Source organism: Nematostella vectensis, chromosome 3 (genome assembly GCF_932526225.1).
Source record: "Nematostella vectensis chromosome 3, jaNemVect1.1, whole genome shotgun sequence".
In the NCBI taxonomy this organism is placed as follows: domain Eukaryota; kingdom Metazoa; phylum Cnidaria; class Anthozoa; order Actiniaria; family Edwardsiidae; genus Nematostella; species Nematostella vectensis.
The window spans coordinates 13,770,196-13,787,000 of record NC_064036.1 but is presented as its reverse complement, the minus strand read 5'-3'; the positions used below and the strand labels follow the sequence as shown (position 1 = coordinate 13,787,000).

Sequence of the window (16,805 nt, the reverse complement as noted above, 5' to 3'; positions counted from 1 at the left end):
CTGTGTTTTCTAAAAAAATGAGCCTTTTGTCTAACCATCAGCGGCTACTCGCGAGTCGCCATCTTGTGGCTTCACATGAAAACATTGCAGACCCTTTTCAAATAACACAATTCCTTTATCTTCTGCGCATTGCCGAAAGTTGATTGAAGAATCTTGAAATACCGTGCAAAGTGCTGCATTAGTCCATCTTTTGAGATGCACGCTGCAAGCAGATGTATCAGAGGAGCGGCATTTCTTGCGAAGTGTCCACCAAAAAGCATTCTTCCTCGAAGTCGGGTCATTATCACTGCATATCATAGAAACTGTGCTACCACCAGTACTCATGGAAAAACGGAAGAAGAGGAGAAATCACGCGAACAGAGCGATAGTAGGCAAAGGCAGACAAGGCTAGTGTCCATCATGATCGGATCCGCTGTTGGATTTTTTGGATCTTCGTACGTTTTGTACAGAAAGCTGACGGGGCCTAGTGTTGAAGCTAGAGAAACTATCGATAAGAACAACGCAGATCAGATGAGCGAAGTGCATGATGCAACTGAATCAGAGGATTCCGTGGATGATGGGAAAAAGAAAAAACGAAAGAGCTTTCGCGATCGAAGAGTGAGTCATTTGCATAATGTAAATCCGACGTACTTTTAATCGATAAAACCGATTATCAATCGCAATCGATACCAATCATTAGCAATCGATAATAATCAGTTGATTGATATTGGAAATCGATGATTTACATCTTTTGTTGCAACAGGATTTTTTTTAGAATTGCGGAGTTTTCAACTAGTAAATTTCTTGAGTTTCCCACATTTCTCTGAAAAGCATAAAATCCCTTTCCCTGCTAGCAGAGGCCTCTTTTCTCTGTATTTCGCTGGGCTGGAGTTCGCGAGGAAAAGATACCTCTGCCATGGGTCGCACGTTCGTTTGATCAAACCGCCGTCCACGATCGTGGACGAGATCCAGAGCGCATGCTCCGTTCATTAATTACTGGCCACTATTTTGAGCCTACAATGACTAGCGCATGCATGAAACGTATATCCGCTGCCGGATAATAAGCCCGCATTCGAAACGGCGTCCTCCGTAGAAATATCACGCGACGAATTATAAAAAGAAGCCATTCAATGCCTTATCTTCATTCAGAATTTTCTCTCTTTTGACAAACGAGTCAATCTTCCGTTTACAGGTTTTGCATATTCTTCTGGGAATAGCTGATCTAATTTTACCAAAAAGTTTTGTAACATTTTCTTCGAATCCAACTGTGCGATATTTACATTGAAGAAACTCGCCTGCCCAGATGTCTTGAAATTAATCCCACAAACAAGACAAAACCCGTCTTTGCTGCGTTTGTTGCTCAATCTTTTTAGTGACGTTTTAGGTGATTGAAATTGAACAGTTGTTTTTTTTTTTTCGAAGAGGAGAACTAACCGGAGTTTGATTCATGATTTCCGACTAAACCCATGCAAAGCATATTGACAGCTTTCGCGCGATGGTACGGGTTTTGGCACGTCGGTCGCTTATTAACGCTCACGCATGCGCAACAGAAACAGGTTCGACCCATGGCAGAGGTATCTTTTCCTCGCGAACTCCAGCCCAGCGAAATACAGAGAAAAGAGGCCTCTGCTAGCAGGGAAAAAATCCCTTAATAATAGGGCTAAGGGGGCTTGATACGTCAACGAAAAATTGCTAGGCTGGAGAGGTCCTTGAAGATTGATCAGCTTTTCTACGTAAGCTGCATTATGTAAAGAGTTTTGCTATAAGTAAAAACATTATATTGGTACTGGCGATGCTGCGTTACACTAATGTTACAATTATGCAAGTTTGGGTGCGGCAAGATTACAAGAGCAAAATAAAAATCCAGTTTGAGTGAATATTTGGAAAACCTAGGTTGCCGAAAGCCGTTTATCGGTTTCTTTTTTTGCAAAACTTCAAAAGTGGTAAGAAGTGGTACAATGTACTTGTGAAATGTGACCGTTAAAAATAGTTTTGAGCAGTGTTTGTGGATTCGTGAGATGCCTGCCCATGCATACTGCTATATCCTGTTGATAAGAAAGACCCTTCTGATAAGAGGTGTTAAAAGCTTTAGGCGGTTTTATTAAAATGCACCCTGTGTAAAACATACAAACTGCAAAATGAGACTAAACGCCGGCAAGAAAAAAGTGTAATTTATCGTCAAAAGCCCCTTAACGAACCGTGATCTTTCAGGGGTTTACTAGTGCACACATATTTTCCTCTTTTCTCCGTCAGAAAAATAAAATGCCCGGGTAAAATGCAAAAAAACTTGTTATCTCTAAAATTCCATAGCCCAAGAAAAATGCTACGCTACAATCAGTACACCCTCGAAATTGGGACATTTTTCACCGACCCGAAAAATTCCTTCGAGATCCCTGACTACCAAACAAAATGTTTGTACCTGATACTGGAACTTTAAACTGTGAAGCCTATGCATACATATTGGTGTATGTCTAAAGACCGGGCTAAAGAGCTATTATCCAGCGCAATTTAATTTGGCCTCTCGAATACGTCGACACATGCGCAACAAAATCCTCCCCCTGTGGTCTCTGCAGGTTATCGATGTAAATTGATATCAATCTATGTCAATCGATGTGATTGAATGACGATCTTCGTGTGACTTTCGATTGGTTATCAATTAGCCAATACCAATCGATACTAATTAAGAACTTCCATCGATTGATATTGATTTATTGATTTCCGATGATCGATCTTTATCGATTAAGTACGTTGGGTGTAAAACACAGAGGCCAACGACATTAGGCGTATAGCTATCTTTACAATACATATGATATTATGTTTTATTATTGTGTATTAATCTTACTTTGTAGTGCTATCATGTACTTGTAGTGTCATACGGTATATTGTTCAAAGTGCTGAGATATCCGACAGTCAGGAGCATAAGTTCTGTAATACCTGCCAAGTTTGATAAGAATATTGTGAAATTTAGCCCTATGAATAATATTTATTAGTCCAAAACCGTGAAGTATTGCTATGAACTTGGCAGCGTTTAAATTGTAATTTAGATCAATTTGAAAAGGCTGGGCACTACTATAACAAAGCAATTCGATTCAGCATTTGGAGCAAACGAACCTTGAAGGTGTGATAGTCAAAATAGTTTGAAGAATTACTACTATTCTTTTCAGATTATCGAGTATGAAAATAGAATTCGCCAGTACAGTACACCAGACAAGGTTTTCAGATACTTTGCCTCTCTCAAGATTGTGCATTCTGGCGCTGAGGAAAATGAAGTGTTTATGACACCTGAGGATTTCGTCAGATCTTTGACTCCTGGAAAGAAGCAACCAGATGGTATAGATTCATTTCAATGTTTTGTTTACCTTGTTAATTAATATGTGTTTATTGCTAACCTTGTCTATGTCTTAGTGTTTACCTTGTTTATGGGTTGATTATTTACCTTTGTTTATTATGTGTTTATTGTTTACCTTGTCAATGTCTTAGTTTTTTACCTTGTTTATGGGTTGTTTACTTACATTTGTCTATTATGTGTTTATTGTTTACCTTGTCAATGTCTTAGTGTTTTCCTTGTTTATTGGTTGATTATTTACCTTATTGATAAGGTCTTGATTGTTTACTTTGTCAAAGTGTAAAACTGTTTACCTTGATAGTGTGTTGATTGTTTACCTTGTCAATGTGTTAATTGCTTACACTTTCAATGTGTTGATTGTTTACATTTTCAATGTGTTGATTGTTTACCTCATCAATGTGTTGATTGTTTACCTCATCAATGTGTTGATTGTTAACCTCATCAAGGTCAATTTTTTCTTTTTAGGCCTTGGACTTGATGAACACGAGAAGTTCAATCCAGAAGTGAGAAACTAGTTTTTAAATGTTTTAGTAATCATTTAGTTATCATTGTATTATTATTTTGCTTAACTAAATAAGTGTTGTTGTTCTTTTCAGAAGCATAAATATAGTGGCTATGAATCCCAAGAGATAGGAGAGAATAGCGTGTTTATGAAGATGGGAGATCATGGTCTTATTTCTTTCTCGGACTACATATTTCTTCTCACAGTATTATCGTGTGAGTCATTCAAATTTTAACTCAAATTGCATTCTCTACAACAAAGAAATCTAACAAATGTGTTTTCTTATTTGTTAAGTGCCGCCCCGTATGTTTGAGATAGCATTTCAAATGTTTGATCTGAATGGTGATGGAGAAGTTGACTCTAAAGAATTTGAAAAGGTACAGCCCCCTCGATTTGCTTACAATTAAAAAACCTGTTGGTTGCTCTTGACTATTATTACCGTGAGCACATAGAGGCAGGCAATTTTCTGAATTTTGACCAATCAAATTCCACCTGAAAGAACCTCATATTAATAAATCCAGCCAATCATATTTAAGTGTTCCCACACTCATTCAACTGACATTTTAGAAACTTGCTACACTCTATCTTTTAGATTGGTTAAACAGATTTATTTAAAAATATAATTCAGCCCTCAATTACCCAAAGACACATAGCATAGCCAACTTTCTGTGTCTGCAGTTACCCACTTTGATACATGTTATACAATATGACATTGAAGTTTTGATGTTGTGGAAGTTCAATATGCAAAGGATGCTCTATTTAACTTTAAATTTTTGGTCGCAGTAACCAGTGATATGCTTCATTGCAGGTTCAGAATATATTATTTTCCTTGACTGCAACAGGGAGCAGACATCGTGATCACACTACTACAGGAAGTGTGCTCTCTGTTCATGTCAACACTGGACTCAAAATCTACTTCTTTGGTGAGAGTGAAGACAAGAAATTGACAGTTGAGGAGTTTGTGGATTTCCAGAAAAAATTACAAAAAGAAGTCATGTACCTAGAGGTAAAGTAAAAATATAAATATATGCTTCACTATACAGTAGTATAGGGGGGTGATAAAAGTCTTGAGCATCTGATATTCCAAACCCTATTCCAATTTTTCAGGTCAAATTGGAATATGATCAAGACAAAATCAGGTCCTGTAACAATCTTTCCTTCCATGTGTTGGATTCGAATCATCACACTTTCAGTCTTAATTGGAAAATTCATGGAATGAATTCTTGTTTTATTGATTTATTGCCCTTTTTCAAGGAAAAAAGTTGACACACCTTAATTTAATCCTACCTCTAACTGAAACGTCCGGGTGAGAAATTTTGTTGGCGAATTCACTTCAGATGAAAAACTAGTCTTATGGGAAATCCTAGCTACCCATCCTCTAGTATAAAGATGGTAAGGCATGACAAAATGCACACTTATTGGCCTTTAAATTCCTGTTATTTTTTTGTCAATCACATTGTGTGTAATTCTGCAAAAAAAAAAAAAAACTTTTCATCTATCAGCTTGGTGTGTAATAGGTGTATACATTTGTTGATAGTGCTTAATATAATATTTCACTATTATTTTGTAGTTTGTGGCCTATGACCCAGTGGATGGTCGAATATCAGAGGTGGAGTTTGCTGACATGCTGCTAACATACTCAAGCTTCCAGGAGAAAAAGAAACAGCAGATTCTAAAACGAGTTAAAAAAGCATTCAAGGAAAATTCCCAGGTAAACAACAACATGGCAAACAACACTGCATATTATTTTGTAAATAATTAAAAACAGTCCCATGGGCAACATGCAAATTTCATATATAATTAATACCAAATTTTAATACCTTTTTTAATCTCAGGGTGTTACATTTCAAGACTACGTGGATTTCTTCACATTTCTCAGGAATCTGAGTGAAGCAGAAGTTGCTCTTAGTTTTTACATGGCTGCCAACAGAGCGATTGACTCAGGTAATGAATCTTCCATTGAGCCAAGCAAAGATTGAATTAACTCTGACTACTTTACTTTTAATCTGGTTATTTTAATAACCAAAATCAGGATTATTACATGATCAGAATGATTGCATGATAACCAAAATGAGGATTATTACATGATTGACGCCTTCTCCATTGTTCTGACAAGCCGTTTATTCCACTAAAATTCCTGTGAATAATTTAGATTGTTAAAGAACAGGGAGGGCTTGATATACAGTATCAGCAGGGAAACAGAAGGTTTTGATATGAACCAATTAAATATGAATGAGGTTAATTAATTGAATACTAATGAGTACATGAGGTTGAAAACTAGATATTAACCATGAATACTTGTGATGGACCATCAGACTATTAACTTTCAATAGAAATGAGCAAAAGAACTGCAATCTTAGCACCTCCATTAACATTAAAGTTAATGTACTATCAGAAAATTACTAGTTTGGAACTTATAGAACTTAGCTGACTATAATCTTATAGCTTTTTGGCACATGCTTGGTTTTGCATGCATCAGGATCTTCATAGGAAAATTAAACTTTGTGCCACTTGGTTGATGTAGGCATGGAGAAATCGTTTCTAAACGGAGGGAACATTCGCTATTGGAGCATTACTTTGCCAGGCTAGTTAAAGTAATGATTGAAGAAAGCTTTCTGCTTAGAGCACTCTCAAGGAAGAAAAAGAACCTTCATTGCCCTGCTAAAGCATCTGTGTTGCTCCCTTAGAGATAACCTGAACCTACTTTAATTTTTACCAAAAATGTCAACTATTTTTAAGTGTTGTCCATTTTGCTCCAACCCGTTCTCTTCAAATTGTAGTTTACTAGTTATAGATGTTATAAGCATGTGCCTTCAGGCTGTTATATGACAAAATGCCTCCATCCTCGATACTCAACCCTTACATGTCACCCACATTGTAACCCTGTAACCCACTTGCTTGATAAACTCGCTTAAAGAATTTGGTTCCATTTACTCAGGAAAGTTTTGACACTACTCTGTTAAACTGCAGGGCAAAAGAAGGGTCCAATTGCTTAGGATAGTTCTGACACTACTCTATTCTGCTAGAAACATTCAAGTGTGTTTCTCAGGATACTGTAGTTCTGACTACTCAGGGGCGTAGCCAGGATTTTTAACAGGAGTGGGCCCCAAAAGGCCCATATATTGCATTTTCTCCTGTATTTTGAGTAATGTATCATACATTTACTGTATGTTTGGCTGCTGGAAGGGGGGTCCTGGCCCCCTGAGACCTGGCTACGCCCCTGCTACTCTGTTCGTTAGAAACATTTTAGCAAGTTGCTCAGGAAAGTTCTGACACTACTCTTTTCTGCCAGAAACTTTCAAGCGTGTTGCCAGCACCATTACTGGAGTCTCTCTTCAGGACCATGTGGTGAATATAGTGTACAAGATGTTTGACGAGAATGGTGAGCCTTTCCCGCAGACCCTAGCTACCAAGTGTGTGAATTATCATCTTAGTAATTAATAAAGCTCGCAAAACATTCCCGGCAAGCATGTGAGCCATCATCTTTTAAAACATATAGCTCAAAACCTTTCTTGTGCCATCTTAATTTGAAGACATGGCACAAAACATTCCCTGCAAGCATGTGAACTATCATCTTTTAGAACATTTAGCTGAAAACCTTCCTTGAAAGCAAGTAAGCCATCATCTTTATTTGAACATTAGCTTAAAGCCTTACTTACAAGCCAGTGAGCCATCATCTTAATTTGAATATATAGCTCAAACCTTCCTTGTAAGCAAGTGTGTCATCATCTTCATTTGAAAATATGGCTCAAAACTTTACCCACAAGCGAGGGAACCTCGACGATTCTATTTCCATACACATATATATACATAACCCTGCTCCTGCCCTACGCCCTATTTTCCTTGTTATTTGCCATGCTTGTTGTTTTTCCCCTCCCCCCCCCCCCCCCCCCCCTCACCCCTGTTTTCCTTTTGTTGTCGTGCTTGACAGAACTAACTATCCCTCTGGTTTCAGGTGACGGAGAACTAAGCCACAAGGAGTTCATTTCTGTTATGAAGAATCAACTGGTCAGAGGACTGGAAAACGTAAGGAAAAAGAAAAAGGATAGTTTGGTTTACATGATATATCAGCGTTTTGTTAAAAGCACCAAGTTTATCGAGGAAGAGACGAGTGGAATTGTTGGAGGCAGTAGTATTTTTCCTGCCTGCCCATCACAAAAACATTAACAGCATTTTCATTGTTGTAAACAAACTCGCATGCATCATCCTCACAAATAATCACATTTTCTTATGCGCTAACGAACTTTGAGGATGCTTCTTGAAAAGCCAGTAAACTATTATGGTGATAAAAATATGACCCTTACTGCTAAAAGGTGACAGCAGGGGCGTAGCCAGGGGGGTGGCCGAGGGCCCCCCTTCTAGCAGCCAAAAATACAGTAAATGTATGAGACATTATCTAAAACACAGGAGAAAATGCCCTGAAAGGGCTTTAAAAAGGGCCTTAAAAATTCAGGCTACGCCAATGGACAGTATGTGTATTACTTGCCCTCTGCTTTGCACCTAGGCAATAAAATAATAAATCGTCGTTTTTAATCGTCCCTGATAATTGATGACGGAGTACCAGAGTGTGGAGCTTGAGTTATTTGCTGAAGGCCAGGGAATAGCGGGGGCGTGCTAAAGCGCTTTGGTGTGGACTGAGTTATTTCCCAAAGGCAAGGGACCGGCTTGCGTGCTATGTTGTAGACTGAGTTATTTGCTAAAGGCGAGGTAATAGCGGGGGCGTGGTAAAGCGCTTTGGTGTGGATTGAGTTATTTCCCAAAGGCAAGGGACCGGCTTGCGTGCTATGTTGTAGACTGAGTTATTTGCTAAAGGCGAGGTAATAGCGGGGGCGTGGTAAAGCGCTTTGGTGTGGATTGAGTTATTTCCCAAAGGCAAGGGACCGGCTTGCGTGCTATGTTGTAGACTGAGTTATTTGCTAAAGGCGAGGTAAGACCAGGACTGGCTTGTGTGCTCTTCATCCCGTCTTTAGGGGCGAGTTATAAGCCCATGTCGATCCCGCTATTTACCTCGCCTTCAGAAAATAGCTGCTAAAATTGGTATATGTAAGTGTCGATGTTGACCTTTTTGTACTCTGTTTATCTCTTTTCATCCAGCCAAAGGATACAGGTTTTGCCAAGTTGATGGCAGCTCTAGTGCATTGCGCCAAGCACCAGGTTTACGATGCTCTCCACCCGAACCGAGCAAATGACAAGTCGCAACCATAGAAACCAGTTGTAGGCAGACAGGCAGCGAGTAACTAAAGCTTAGAGAAATGTTACAGCCCATAATGACAGACAATTCTCCCTTTATTTCTTACTTAGCAATCGTACTTTATTTTTTTAAGATTTCACATGTTTCATTTTTGGAGACAGGTATATGCTAAAGTTTAGCTTGCAAATGGTTCAGAGAAAGGGACGCTAATCCCATCTGTCATGTTCATTTATCACTGTAGCCTGCGTAGCGGCCCAAGGGAAGGGGAGGGGGGAGTATCCTATCATCTATTCTCTATTATCACTGTGGAAGCCATGGAAACTAGTTACAAAATCCACCCAAGGAAGCCCAATACTACACATCCTTAGCTCTTACCATCACGCATTTAGGAGTTATCAATTCAACTAGTTTTCAACGCAACTCACTCAATAAAAGAGTTGTTATTTATTATAACAATAGGTGGAATATCTGCGAATTTGACTGTACAATAAAAATATTTCAACTATATGGTCTAAGAACGCTTATGGATTTTTCACGCCTGGCACTGCGTGCGCACAGAAGCGAAACATCCCAAAAAATGGAGAACGAGGGCTCTACGAGGAGGAAGGGGGTGCTAAGCTAGTAAGCCGAAGTTATGAATTATGATGAGTCAGACTCGTTGATCTCAATCCCGTCAAGTGACAAGCTGTCTTGTGATTGGAGGAGCGGTTGTCATCCCCACCTGTGAATTTCAATAACGAATCTCTCGTGTTGGCTTAGTTGAGTAAACTCAGCTGGCAGTATCTGCTTTCATCGAAAGCTTATTTTTCACACTTTATACCGTGAGTTTGTGGGTGATCATTAAAGCTGAAGGCGCGAGAAGAAGAAATCAGCAAAAGCTTGAAGTTTATGCACAACTAAAGGTGAGAACACAAATGTGTATATTTTTCTTTGCATGTGATACGTTGTTGAATCATTGACGTTTATTGTATCAGGATGTGGTACAGTCCTGTTTCTTGTATAGACAATCATTTTTGTTATTTGTTATTTCTAAGTTAGACTTCATCTTTAAACACGCATTTTTAGACATATCATAGTTTTAAGCTAAATTACTACTCGACCCCTTCTTTTGATTACTTCCCGTTTGTTTATATAGGACTGCGATATTTGTAACGCTTTTAAAGCATACAACAGACCAAATATACAACCACGATTCACTAGAACATACTGTACTTCTCATCAGGGCAAAAGGAATATGTAACCTGACTATTTCACAATACTTGTGCATGTTTTTCTGTTGGTAATGACAGTAAATCACCCAACTTTCATCAGATAACCTAATGGCTGGCCCTTGTTTGGCTATTATTCGCACGGTCAAGAAAGGCGTGTCAGCTTCGATAGGAAAAGTGTAGGTCGCGTAGTCGCTATGTAGGCAGCAACCAGGCACAATTTACAGACAGCCTAAAAAAGAATTTGGTATTTGTCTTTGTTGAACATCCCTGAACAGATTTCTGTTCTGATATTCGAATCAAAGGCTCTAGTTTTGACAAGTTATTCAAGTTTGAGCTGTGATTATGTGTTCGAATGAATCCTTGTTTTGGTGACTTGACAGCTCGCGTCAACAGTATTGGTCCTTTGTAAATATACTTTATTCTTTCTAGAACAACCTTGCATAACGAGCCAAAGCTATCGTGTTTACTGGCGAGGCCTCTCATTGTGCTCGCACATGCTGCGCCTAGGTGTTCAGGATTAGACTTCAATCTTTTGCTCTATGAATTACCACACTCACTTACCGTACATTACATGCGGTGAGATTAGAGACATTGCGGTCTACAACGCGTCGCTGGATTAGATATCACGATATGAACAAGTTAACCAATCAGAGATGCGTAGACTAATAGCGACGTCAGTTCTCTGAGATTTCGTACAGATTCAACCAATCAGAGGCCTGTAGACCCTGTGCACTTGTACGATGTTTCTCCACAAGGGGGATCGTGATAATTGAGCGCGTTGTTACGAGCCGTTTTGCCGTTGATATGGGGCTGTGTAATAACTCGCTGTATGTCCCGCCGCTGTTACAGGCTACATCTCTCTTGAGGTACGAGGTGCAACACACCTTTTGCTTTCTCTGATTCATTTCGTGTTTGTGTGAAATCTCTTGTGTCACTAGTTCACCGGTACATTGAATGTGACACTTTTGTCCGAAAAAGGCAGTAATGTGATTACAAAAATAAGTGCAAGAAATTTGACTGAAGTGGTTAGCGCCGTTGTACCTAGCCTACGCATGACGAAAATTAATAAATTGTTAGGGATACGGTTAAGTTGCTTTGAGAAATCTTTTACGTTTCCCCCTGGTAATTACCTGATAAGAGAATAAAGTAAATTTGGTTTGATAAAACTCAGGTTTTTAAAAATACGTTTTGAAGAGTCTTTAAAACAATAGTATTTCAAAGGTGGAAACCAATTGCGATGACATGAACTAGTAAATCGTTCCCATTTCATGGAACCCCATGTACATGGTTATAAGATGGTAAACGTCGTTGGAGGCCAAGTGTGACCGTCATTTAGTTAAGCGCTACTTAGCGGAGAACATCAAAAAGCGAGCTATGCATCGCCCAGTGCTGGAACGAAGGAACTGCCGCAACCATTGATCGCTGGCTTGTCCCCCTCCCCCTTGCCATTCGTAGACTGTTTACACCTCGTGTTTACCTTTTGGTTCCATTGGTCTATATTCTATCTCCGTCTCTGATAAGTTTTGTTTTCTAGCGGTCGATGCGTGATGATACTACAATTAGAATATTTAAATTAGATCTCCACATCACTGTTCATATCTATGAACACTTGACTGGCTATGCTCGGTTAATATAGCTGTTTTACTCAAATTGAACTATGTGCATGTTAGCACTTCGATTGATTGGGTCACCCCCCTCCCCTCCCTTGTTGTAGAGAGGTACGTGTGGTGTGATCTCATGTGTGTGTGGCGAGAGTCTTTGCGGCACCACATTGTACAATCGAGCACATGGCAGCACTGACACCCCTAGTGTAGAGTTTCATCCGCACACCTCGTACGAGTGGCGTGTAAACGACTGCGTCCCATTTTAGTTTGCGGATGTGCCCTCTGCTCTATCGCATATCAAAATAAAGGCTAAATTTCATTATGGCCATTGGTCATAAAAGGATCTAAAGCATGTGTTTCCTTGGAGTCGGATGGGTTTGAAAGCTCCTGCAGTCGCCATGGCTAATGAAAGTTGTTGGTTGTCAAAAAGGGAGACTGAACGCTTCACATAAGAGATTGAAAAAACGAACATTAGCTGCTGAACCGTGAGACCCTTGCATTCTGTTGCTAGACGCGCTGCGCTTTGCTGTTATCAAAAGGTTTGTACCGCCCTAGAGTGTGATGTATTGAGAGAAGAACGTCAGTAGGGACAAAACTGCTCCTTTTTTAATCAGACAGTGAAAAGGCGCCTGAATAGACATAAGAATATGTACAGATATAGTTCAAAGACTCTAGTGGGCGTTCAGTACGGTCAGTTTACCACCCACGTAACCTATTTGCGGGTATTCCAGGCAAACATTGCTATTTTTAAACTAGAAGTTCTTACTGAGGAGAAATTCGTGCTCTCGATAGGTGTCTTTGGGCACAGCGGAGAAGATGTGCTGTGCGGTTAGATAGTGCATTTAATCCGTAAGCCATTGCCTGCAGTATTTACAAACGCACCTGCAAAGATACATAAGCCAAATACGAGAAACATAAAGGAGCAGAAATTGTGCTGCTCTATGTTCTAAATTTTAACAGCTCAAGCGCTCACTTTTAGCATTCTCGCCGCACTATTAACATGGCATTCCCTATCATATGATCGTAGCTATTATTAAGCAATTTATCCAGCGAGTTTAACTTGGGGAAATTTAGTGGATATTTTAGTCTAGCATCTGTGTCTGAAGTCTAGGCCACTATCATTACCACCTATTCATGGCAATGATAGGAAAGCAGTGAAGCTTGTGTAGCTATAAGCACACTAGTAGCACGCGTAACAACGATAGGGGAGCTTGTATAGTATTGACACACCTACAGCTTGCGTAATTGTGGTCAAAGAATTGCCTGTTAGTAATATGTTCAGCGTTATTGTTTGAGGTTAAAAGGCCAGTTTATACTTGTCTAAATACTACCTATTTATTCGATATTATATATTCTTAAATTATCATTCTTTACTGGTAACAAAATAGTTGTATCTTTGTTTCATACAAAAGTATTGAGCTTTCCTTTGCCAACTCAATCTCTTAAAAACAAGAAAGACTACCGCATAAGAGTCGTAAACAATGACAAGAAGTAGGCGCGCACGTAAAAATGGAAAAGCCGCAGTATAATTGTATCTACAAAGTACTAATATTTGCGTGTTTTCACTTTTTAGTGTTTGTCGGGGCGCGATGCTGGTAGAGGGTGCAGTATTTGCTGTTGGCCTGACGCTTTTGATCGCTGTTGTCATGCGCAAAAAACAGGATGCAAATCTCCCCCCAGGCCCTCCTCCCTTACCGTTGCTTGGCAACATGCTTGATATCTGGGGCTCAATGCCAAACATCCACCTGGGCTTTAGCAAGCTCGCAAAGCACTATGGGGATATTTACACGCTATATCTGCAAGGCAACCGCGTGGTGGTAGTCGGTTCCGCGGCCATCGCGCGCGAGGCTCTCGTTCTACGCAAGGATGACTTCTCAGGTAGACCTTACAGCTTCATTGGTGATTTCTTTACACGGGGATGCAAGGATTTGGCCATGGCAGATTTAAGTCCTACGCTTAAATGGCAGCGCAAGCTAGTTCACACAGCTCTGCGACTCTACAGTCCACGTCTTGAGGGACAAGTTTGCGAGGAAGTCGATGGGCTGATCAAGAGATTGAAGGCCGCAAATGGAAACCCTATTGATCCAAAACACGATTTGTTCCTCACCATCCTCAACGTCATCTGTAACATGGTGTTTGGCAGCTGCTACTCAATGAATGACCCGGAATTCCTGCAAGTTGTACACTATAACCAGTTGGGATTCCGTCTCCTCAGCCCAGTATCGCTCGTTAACATATTTCCCTGGCTCCTCAAACTACCCACGCAACAGGCTAGAGATTTCTATTACGTTCGCGACGTCCAGGGCAAAATTCTGGACCAAAAATTCAGCCAACATAAAGCGACATTCAACAGTAGTAACATCCGCGACTTCACTGATGCGTTGTTGAAAGCGAGACTTGAAGCAGTGCAGGAAAACGAGGCTGTGCATCACATGATCACTGAAGATCACCTGATCATGACCATCGCTGACGTCTTCTCTGCGGGCGCCGAAACTATGACAACCACACTACGTTGGTTTATCGCCTGCCTGGTGAACTTCCCAGATGTTCAAAAGAAAATCCAAAATGAGCTCGACTGTGTCGTTGGCCGGCACAGGCTACCCACCCTTGAAGACCGTGAAAGGCTGGACTACCTCGAGGCCGTGATCACCGAGGTCCACCGCTACTGCACCGTCACGCATCTGAGCCTGCCGCATAAAGCCACGTGCGACTCCCATCTCCATGGCTACAGCATCCCCAAGGACACGGTCATAATGTTCAACGTTTGGCAGATGCACCACGACGAGAGATACTGGGACCAGCCCTACCGGTTCGACCCAACGCGATTCCTGGACGCAAAAGGCAAACTGGTGGACGTGGCGGGAATCAAGAGTTTCCTTCCGTTCAGCGCCGGGAGAAGAGTGTGCAGCGGAGAGTCTTTAGCGAAGAAGGAACTGTTCCTCGTCACTTCAAGACTTCTGCACCAATTGACATTCACCAGCCCTCCCGGGTACCCTGTGCCTGACCTAGAGGGGGAGGTGGGCATGAATCACTTCCCAAGACCCTTTGAGGTCTGTGTAAACGAACGGTACTAACAACAAATGGGTGTAAGCAATAAGGAAGTCTTATTTTACAGACGTTTCGAGGCTACAGTCTGATCGTCAGCAATCGTGATTGACCTCTGGCAACAACTTGCTCCGTTCAGCAAAGATTGGTTACGATTAGAAAAGATTAGTTACGACTGTTTTATACTCATTAGAAAAGTTTTAGCGACGACGTCAAAAATGAGTACAACGACAAGAGATAAAAATGAAAGTGTATGGAGATTTTAAAGAAAGCATTTGATTCGAGTATATTTTAGCCGTTTCACTGTCTGTCGAAGTTGCCCACGCACTCACTTTATACCCCGAAGAGGCTGAAGAGGTACTATAGTTATTTGATATTTGATGGTATTAAGTCCGACAGGTTCATTCTAATAGGGCTGAATTAGAAAGGAGCACAGGTGAACAGTTATTTCGGAACAATTTCCCGGGGAGGCACAAACAAATCCACCAGGTTAAAATCCCTACCTGTTCGGGTTTTCACCAGGTCAGTGATAGGAGGTGTAATAAACCTTGATTATTATAGCTACAGTATCTGCATATAGGGTTATTTTATGAAGAATTGTTTTTCTTTCTTACACTTGTTGAAATGTTGCTTGACAAGCTTTGTCACATTTTAAAGATTTTTAGTATAAAGCATGCAAGTAGTTTTGGTCTTGTCCTCCTACGCCCTTGCGCCCTCTGCTGTTTAGATTCCTTACAATAAAACTTGATGAGTTAGTAACTTAAGAATAATTGTTTGAATATATATATATGCATGACTGTGTAAAGGGTGTATTGTCTTGGATATTACACGGAAATATAAACTGAAGTTGAGAGCCCTAGGGCGCAACAATATATGATGTACAGTCTAATAAAAAAACTTTAAGTATTATTTTTTTGAGTATTACTCATTTAATTGATTAGGAGAGCACATCCGCTCGTAACATCCCCCAAACTTGAATAATTGTTAATGAAATCCGAATCGTGATATAGACATATTTTTTTTATTTGATACTGGGTTTGCAGTATTTGATATTTTCAGTCTATTTTTCCACAAGAATGTCCAGTCCAGAACTACTATGATTGCAAATTATTATCCAAAAAAAAAAAAAAATTGATTGCTACATCATTATTTTAAACCAAGACAAACACAGCCAAGGAGGAGACAAAGAAATTTTTTCGAAATCAGTGGGCTCCAGTGAATACTGCAGTGTACTTACATGCAGAAGCTATTGTTAGGGAGAAGCAGGAGATCATAAATTCTATATAGTTCACTATATGTTAACACATGAGCAGTAATTTTTTCAATAGCAATTAAGTGGCCACCACTTAGACCCAAATAGCTTACTGGGTATGTACAGGCATGCAGCTCGGGGTGGGCACACGGGTTGTGCCCCTCCCACTCAACCACCAAAAGGCAGTCTTTTTTTAAATTTACTTTACTTTCCATAATATCTATGACTGCACATCCCCACCACAGCTAGTCAGATTGTTTATAAGGGTTATCAAACTTCACCTTCCCTTTTCTAGACATACAATACCTTCAATTAAATAATTTCTTTTGTTTAATCAAATAAGACTACAAGCAATTTGTTTTTGTTCTATTTATCTTATAAATTAAACAGAGAAACCCTTAAACAAAGGGTTATTGATCACACTAACAGTGGCTGCAAAGAAAAGGGGTCTTGCATAAATCTGGCTTATGGAAAATGTGAAACTGCCCCACACAAATCTAAAAGATTATAAATTTAACCCTTGCAATTGAATGACCAACCAATCTATGAGCTCGAGCACTTCACTCCATTACGAGAACTTCTAGTTTTAAAAACTATTGGGAGGGCACGTGCCCCAAGTGCCCCACCTCCACGGGCTACGGCCCTGATTTCTTTGTCGCGTACGACCACTACTAG

The 16,805-nt window shown here is 40.1% G+C and overlaps 2 protein-coding genes across 4 annotated transcripts; both read left to right on the top strand.

Moving 5' to 3' along the window:
• Positions 1–52: 52 nt before the first annotated feature.
• Positions 53–9,523, top strand: LOC5518737 (calcium uptake protein 1, mitochondrial). The gene is made up of 11 exons (XM_032363349.2): positions 53–597; positions 3,144–3,309; positions 3,791–3,828; positions 3,922–4,042; positions 4,122–4,204; positions 4,636–4,833; positions 5,398–5,538; positions 5,663–5,771; positions 7,120–7,209; positions 7,783–7,853; positions 8,922–9,523. Exons 1-11 carry the CDS (start codon positions 196–198, stop codon positions 9,030–9,032), a joined length of 1,530 nt encoding a protein of 509 aa, XP_032219240.2. The 5' UTR covers positions 53–195; the 3' UTR covers positions 9,033–9,523.
• Positions 9,524–9,751: 228 nt separating this feature from the next.
• LOC5518736 (steroid 17-alpha-hydroxylase/17,20 lyase) lies at positions 9,752–15,787 on the top strand. Of its 3 annotated transcripts, none has more exons than XM_001638631.3 (2): positions 9,752–9,920; positions 13,407–15,787. In XM_001638631.3, the coding sequence occupies exon 2, from the start codon at positions 13,423–13,425 to the stop codon at positions 14,905–14,907; it is 1,485 nt and encodes a 494-aa protein (XP_001638681.2). In that variant the 5' UTR covers positions 9,752–9,920; positions 13,407–13,422; the 3' UTR covers positions 14,908–15,787. The 3 variants fall into 3 exon arrangements, with proteins under 3 accessions (XP_001638681.2, XP_032219238.1, XP_032219239.1); XM_032363347.2 differs by lacking the exon at positions 9,752–9,920 and adding an exon at positions 10,838–11,095; XM_032363348.2 differs by lacking the exon at positions 9,752–9,920 and adding an exon at positions 12,028–12,372.
• The last annotated feature ends 1,018 nt before the right edge of the window (positions 15,788–16,805 follow it).

What these genes read in the sequence shown, in the direction of transcription:
- LOC5518736 (XM_032363347.2), top strand. Translation starts at nt 11,034, where the DNA reads ATGGGGCTGTGTAATAACTCGCTGTATGTCCCGCCGCTGTTACAGGCT. An exon ending in CAGGCTACATCTCTCTTGAG is followed by an intron (nt 11,096 to 13,406) that starts GTACGAGGTGCA and finishes TTCACTTTTTAG; the next exon opens with TGTTTGTCGGGGCGCGATGC.
- LOC5518737 (XM_032363349.2), top strand. Translation starts at nt 196, where the DNA reads ATGCACGCTGCAAGCAGATGTATCAGAGGAGCGGCATTTCTTGCGAAG. An exon ending in ACTCTAAAGAATTTGAAAAG is followed by an intron (nt 4,205 to 4,635) that starts GTACAGCCCCCT and finishes GCTTCATTGCAG; the next exon opens with GTTCAGAATATATTATTTTC. An exon ending in CATTCAAGGAAAATTCCCAG is followed by an intron (nt 5,539 to 5,662) that starts GTAAACAACAAC and finishes TTTTAATCTCAG; the next exon opens with GGTGTTACATTTCAAGACTA.